The 7,322-nt window shown below is 42.9% G+C and overlaps 1 protein-coding gene across 1 annotated transcript in view; it reads left to right on the forward strand.

Moving 5' to 3' along the window:
• The window catches only part of LOC144769322 (uncharacterized), a 121,518-nt gene extending 114,617 nt beyond the window's left edge, over nucleotides 1-6,901 (forward strand). The window contains exon 3 of the mRNA XM_078653394.1: nucleotides 6,881-6,901. Within this exon, the coding sequence (XP_078509520.1) occupies nucleotides 6,881-6,901 (21 nt within the window). The remainder of the gene's footprint in view (nucleotides 1-6,880) is intronic.
• The last annotated feature ends 421 nt before the right edge of the window (nucleotides 6,902-7,322 follow it).

Here is a 7,322-nt window from a genome sequence, read left to right on the forward strand (position 1 = left end):
ATTTCTTCATGAGAAGAAAGACTGCTCTTGCTCATCATTTGAACCTATCCGTATGTATGTGAGTGGACAAGCTGGAACAGGAAAAAGTTTTTTAATTAAAGTAATCACAAGTTTTCTACAGAAAAGAACTGACTCGCATTTGTCTTGTGTTGTCACTGCTCCAACTGGGTTGGCGACACACAATATTAAAGGAATTATTCGTTTTTAAGCAACGTTTGCCCAAAGAGTTACCAAATTCTTACCTAATATTTTTAAAGACAACATTTTAAGATCAAAATTTGCCCTTTAGGATTACTGCTGTTAAGGTACACTAGTCTGGTGTTGTAGAGTATTTTGTAAGTGAGGTTTAGGAGCTTGAAGGTGATCCTTTTGTTGATATTGAGGCAGTGTAGGTGTATCAGGTAGTGGGTGATGTAGGTGCAGCCAGGGACAGTGATGATCAGTCACGTAGAGATCTTTTGGATTTTTTGTAGGTGTTTGGCTAGAATTCGTGTGTAGAGTGTTTTACCACAGTGTAGTCTGCTGCTGATGAGGGCCTGTGTCACTGTTCTTCTTCTTTTGGTTAGGATCCACTTGTAAATGTGGCGGAGCATGTGGAAAGTGTTGTAGCAGTACGAGGACATGGAGTAGACTTTCTTACACATGGAGAGGGAGCAGTTGAGATTGAATCCTATGTTGTGCACATGGTTGGTAGGTGTTGGTACTCTTCACTCTGTAGTCAGGTAGCACGGGTTGTCTGAGGCTGATGGAGTGGGTCTGAGGATGAGTACCTTCATCTTCTGCCAGTTTGTGTTTACAGTGCTGCTCTTTATGTAGTTAGTGACGTCCTTCATTGTGTCGTGGAGGTTACTTTTAGTAGTATGTGGCTTCTTGGTGAGAATGAGGATGAGCTGGGTGTTCTTTGTGTAGGAGATCTTGTTGAAGTTGTGATGGTGGGCTACTTGTGTTAGGGTGCCCATGTAGATGTTGAACAGCGTCGGACTAATGGATGAGTCCTGGGGACCCGTTGGTCTTTTTGATCAGAAGGCTGGGAGGCGGACGTTCAGGATTACTATTGAACAACTTCCAAACAAAGGACTTGATGCATACTATTTGGCCGTAAGGAAAAGTTTGCAAAACCATTAAGGACTTTTTGCTGTGTATTTTGTCAGCATCTATTTGTAAGTACCATTATTTACAGTGTAAGAATATTAATCAGAATGTATTGTTATTTTATGATTGTTTGAGATATGTTATATTTACGTAAGAAATTGCTCTTAGAAAAAAACATTTAAGATATGTTTTATTTCTATTTTTTATATAGTTATTGAGAATGTTGACTGTTTTTTTTTAAGATATCCTTATGGATTGTCTTTTTTTTGCCCGCTGTTATGTGATGAGTACTATTGAACTCATTGTTTATAGTGAAATTCAATATATTCTGAGAAAAGCAAAAAAGGCAAATGAGATGTTTTACAAATTATTTTGTGTTGTAAAATGCATCTAGTAACTTTCTATCTTCCACAGGTGACAATTTTATAATATACATTTATTTTATTATTTATTATGCTTATGGTAAGTACAAGTAACTGACTCAGCCGCGGCCCGTGGAGGGAGTTGTGGTGAGGTAGGCAAGTGGGGCGGGGGAAGGGCAGGATGGGGGGTTATAAATAGAGGAATGTGGATGATTGCAGGTAAGTAAACAATTAAATTAATAAAATGAATTTCGTATCCTGCGCCCTGCATCGCAAAATACGATGCAGGACACAAAACATTGTGGCATATTATCAACAAAAGGTGATACATTATCGCCGCTTTTATCGACAGGAATAATTCCGATAAAACGGCGATAATGGGCTTAAAAATAGGGCCTCGGAAATTCCCATAGCAGCCCAGATTCTTTATTATCAAGCCCTTTATCGCTGCTTTATCGGCAGTTTTCCTGCCGATAAAAGCAGTGATAATCTTAATAATGTCTTTGTGTTGACAAACCCTGGGCGAAGCACTACGCTACGCTTGCGTAGTTTGCGAAGTTTGCGCAACTTCGCATTACGCGAGCTGCACGTAGCACAGTGCGAACACGCGTAGCACAGCGTAGCGGTCATTTTTTGCTTGTTCGCGGTCCTCAATGTCATGTTCGCGACCGCGAGCAAGCAAAATCACATCCGGTGAGACTCTCAACGCGGGGAGGTCAGGTTTCTCATTGCGAGTGGTCGTTCATGCTCGCGACCGCTCGCGATGAGAAACTACCAGTTTGCGTTGAGAAAGCTGCTGCTCGAGTAAAAATCTACTCAAGCGGCAGAAAACCACAGCTCACACTGTGCAAGATGCCGTTTTCAATGATTGCACAGTGCCGGATGCTTGTTCGCACTGTGCAATCATTGAAAACGCATCTTGCACAGTGCGAACATGCTACTACGCAGCTCGCGTAGTGCTAAGTGAAGTTTGCGTAGTGCGAAGTGCACTTCGCGTAGCTTCGCGTAGCGCTACTTCGCGAACTACGCCCACTCCTACTTACGTCCTTCAAAATAGTTTTTAGGTATACGTGTGACCATGTCTGAGAACATCAGAGTTTAAGGACAAACACCGTGGTGATCACAAAGAAAATAGGAGGACAATAAAATGAAAGTAACAGATATAATAAAATCAATCGTGAAAAACTACTAAAATGGCGGTGGACGGAGTACCTCATCAACTTTTGGCGCCTCGACACTAAGTTCCAAATAAATGTAGATAAAATGCAATTATTAATACATTACAAAAGTACAACAGCGGATGAGACACACAACCCGGGAAAACAAAGCGCCAAATTTAATACCTGAAATAAAGAAAGCTTTGTTTGTTGAACTTGAAGAAAAAGAAAAAGAAGTCGACTTCGAAACGAGGCTGCGCATGCGTAGAGAGTTCAACTGCTACACAAAAAAAGGAAAGTTTTACATACTATCATAGAAATGAAGGGGCATATTATCAACAAAAGGCGATATATTACCGCCGCTTTTACCGCCAGTAACTGCCGATAAAGCGGCGATAATGGCCTTCACAATAGGCCCTTGTAAATTCCCATAGCAGCCCAAGTTCTGATATTAACCTGCGCCGCTATGTTTATTCACAAGGGCATTTTATCAAGTCCATTATCGTTTCCTGCCAATAAAAGTGACAATAATAATTCGCCTTTAGTTGATAATATGGCCCATTGCTCTTTTTTTGACCACTAAAGTTAGGTGCATATTATCAAGGACCCGTGTTACAATTATCGCTGTTTTATTGGCAAGAAACTGCCGATAAAACGGCGATAATGATCTTGATAATATGGCATTATTATTTCCCATAGAAGCCCATGTTAACACCAGAACATAGGCTTCTATGGGAATTTACAAGGACGTATTATCAAGCCCACCCTCCCAACAGTAATAAAAAACTCCACACAATGCAGGTACCCGGAGCTATAAGGTCATTTTACATATCACTGCCCCAGAAATGTGGCATTCCCCGAGACGTGTACGGGGAGAGAGAGAGAGCTCAAAACATGTTTTTTTTTTTAAAAATACCCAAGGGGTGCCGCTCACCGAGACTGCGGGGAGTAGTACCGTAACCCCCCCCCGCATACTTCAAAATAAAACCAGAGGAGTGCCGTTCCCGAGTGCTCGGGGCAGCTTACAAGCCCCCATTATGCAGAAAAATTGCCCCCGTAATTCCCCCCCCCAGAACCTAATGAATAAAACAAAATTCTACTTTTTTTTCACCTTTTCCACTGCATACAAGTACTGCACGAGTACCCCGCCATTTTTTATTTAAAAAAAAAATTGTGCTTAAAGATCCATGTACCACCCCCTGACCAACACTAAAGGGTCAGAATGTTTCTACCCTGCCCCCTTTCCTTATTTCTCAACTTTCTTTTACTGTTTTCTTGTGACTCTGCTCTCCTGACAAACAAGATGGCTGCCAACACTTCCTGGTTTGCAGTATTGCCAGCCAATCAGCATCTAGCTCGTAATTGTACGTATTTCCATACACGTATGCCACGATTTTTCTTTCAAAAATAAAAAATAAAAAATAGAGCCTAAACATCGATATACAACCCCCTGAGCAAGCCTAGAGGGTCACTGTTTTCTTGTGATTCGGTTCTAGCGAGGCACAAGATGGCCGCCAACACTTCCTGGTTTCGAGTGTTGACAGACAATTCACAGCCAATCAGCATGCAGCTCGCGCACGTCATTGAACAGATTTCCGTATGCGTGCTAAACTCCGTCTCTAGATATCGCTATGATTTTACTTGCAATTTTCTCAGAAACTACTGAATAGATTTACACCATTTAACAAAAAGCACAATCTGGTAACAGAACTCTACCTTTCTGCCAAATTCCATGTAATTCCGTTCAGCCGTTCGGGCTGTAGCCCTGGCTAGAGGTCCCCATGGAAAATTGCATGGGGAAAACACTTTTTGGGACCCCCCTTTTTTCTCAGCCCCCACTTGACGAATCACCCCTAAACTTTCAGGGAAGGAATGGAACTGGCCATTTTCTTGGAGAAATTCATGAAGATTCGTCCGCCAAGTTATTCCAAATAGAATGTTGTGGATTTTCTATGGAAACTAGGTCCTATCTATAACTATACTATAACTACACTATATGTATGTTTTTGCCAAAGGGGAATGGGTTCCCTGGGGCCCTAAGGGCAATCCTATGCTGCAGACACCACAGGCTGTGCATGCCCATGGGTTGGCAACCTGCTGGGGATTAGGCCACATGGCCTGGCTACAAATCCTATGCCCAACCCCCCATCAAAATCATTGCGCTGCATGGGATTGGCTGCCTTGGCAGAGTTAGATGCAGAGCCTGTCTGAAAGCCAGGCCCAGTGGCCAATACAGGTAACACGTGACCAAAAGCTGTGTGAGGAGTGCTGTTGGGTGCCTGCAGTGGAGTTGGCTGCCTCCGGGTGGGTTGGCAGCCCTATTGCCAATCCCCAGCTGTGCACAGCAAGGGTTGCCTGCCCACAGGTGTTCTGCGACTAAGCCCTGCGGCTAACCTTCTGCTACGCATGGCCAAAGGCTGTGCATGGTGGGGGAGAGGGCTTTACTTATGGTAATACAAACACTACTTTGTCATAAAAATTCAGTGAAAAAAATGTAACATTATAGCTAGGTGTGTTAAAAAGATCTGTTCTTTTTTTTAAAAATACCTTAGAAATTAATTGAACAAACCAAGGGTTAAAGTGATGTTCTAGTTAGGTAAATATCTCAGTGACAACAATAATATTTTGAGCAAAAAAATCACGGAAATTCCCCAGGTATAGTTAGCAGAGCTAACTATAACTTGCACCCCCGCCATGCATTTCTGATGACCACACATATTACATTACCCATGACATGTTCTATGGTATCATTTATGACAGCACTGATGACTTCTCAAATATCACCATTGAAATCAGAATATGGGAGCCACGAAGGATCGCAATACAACGGCACTCGGAATGGGGTTGGAGCATGGTGCGGAAAGCCCATCGGGGATGCCCCCTGTGTTGTCTCCTCAAGTGTCAGAGGAAACAAGTAAGACGGAATGGGCTCAGTGAATTCAGCTAGGCCAACTATTGCAGATTTGATAAGATAATCAACGTGTGAACAGGACCAAGATACAATTTAGCAGAAGGATCATCCTGCATTCCACCCCCCAGCTGAGCCCCACATTATGGTCAACGGAGGGGGGAGGGACTTTTAGAGTTTCAAAACAACCGCTATCCTGCCCAGAAAGTACATTACCAGGAGCAGTGGAAGGCCAGGAGGACACAACACTGACCATAAAAAAGGAGTTACAGATTGGTCTTTTCAACAACACAGGAAAACAGGTCAGTGAAGGTCTTAAGGAGGTGCATATGGGGAACATGGAGGGGATCCAAGGCCAGGAGCCCAAGTCTAGGGGAGGCAATATGTGCTACATGGGAGTACCTGCAGCAGAGGTTGGTGAAAATAAAGGGAGACATACTCTAGCAGCAGGATGGGTTCTTCAGGCCATGAGACCGCCGACCGGAGGAGAATTGGGAAGGGTAACCACAAGAAGGGCAGCATATCTGCTGGCACAAATGGCTCACACACTAAGGCTGCAGAATGATTTTTTCCAATTGCAGACAGGGAAGAAATGTCATTGGATCACTCCTACCCTTCGGGAGAAAACTCAAACTGTAGCTTACTGAGCTAGGAAAGTGATCCTCCTTTGGGGGAACTGTGGACAGTAATGCTTGGTCAACAGTTAAAATAGTGTGAGGAACTGCAGTATGCAAACCCGGCACTGGTGACTGAAGGGGGATTACTCATCAACACAGTATGCTCTGGAGAGTTTAACAGGGGCTGGAGATCACAAAACCCAGGAGTTGTCAGCAGAGGCACTAACTCTTGAAGCCATATATCAAGGGATTCCTTCTCATAGAGAAGAGGCTCACTAAGGCTGTCGTAGAACCTAGGCTACCATCAGAAAACTGCAAGGAGCAATACGGAAGATCACGAGACATTGTTCAGAGATTTTGGAAAGGATGTTAGCGGTAGAGAGATGGGCCGCAGTGCTGGAGGAGAATGCATCCTTCATAAAGTATCAAACCGCAGCACATTACGCACTACTGATGGACACCCAATTGAAATGGAAAGAGTTTCAGAGCTGGCAATGCCGCAATAACTTAAGAGTACTGGAATGAATTTCTAGAGCTTGAAGGATGGGACTGGGATCATGAAGTCCAAAGGGAACATATATTTCCACTTATAAAGGAAATAAGTGAGTCATAGAATGGTTAAATCAAGGACCATCCTGGTCTTTTGGGGGAATTTCATTCTTAGACAGGTGGTGTTTGAAAATGCACACCCAGATGTCGATGGCTGTTCCATATTTGTCAGACCAGACTTTTGTTATATTACAGTTGAGAGATGCTGAAGACTGAAGCAATTGATTGAACTATTTCAGGGCAAGGGGGTGCAGCCCTTTTAAATGAACCATGCCAGCTTTAATGTAATTAATAATGGTAAAACCAGTGTGATTACATCTGACAATAAAGCAAAATATTTTTTAGAGAGCGTGAATTAGAGTAGGGTAACATAGGCATTAGGCTGGTTTCATGGTTTGTGGTATTCAGGGTGCCACTCTTTTTCTTTCTCTTTTCTATTAACCTAATTGCTTTTCTATTTTTTTTTAATTCTTTTTATTATAAAATCAGCTCCAAAACGATACACATCAGTCAGCATCAGAAGACCATTGGTGTATGCAAATAAAATGGACCATTGACATCCCCTCTAGTACCCAGAGCGGCCTGCATACAAAAAGCAAACCACTAATGACCCCCCCAAGCAACAACAAAGGCACTG

Source organism: Lissotriton helveticus, chromosome 7, assembly GCF_964261635.1.
Source record: "Lissotriton helveticus chromosome 7, aLisHel1.1, whole genome shotgun sequence".
NCBI classification, from domain to species: Eukaryota; Metazoa; Chordata; class Amphibia; order Caudata; family Salamandridae; genus Lissotriton; species Lissotriton helveticus.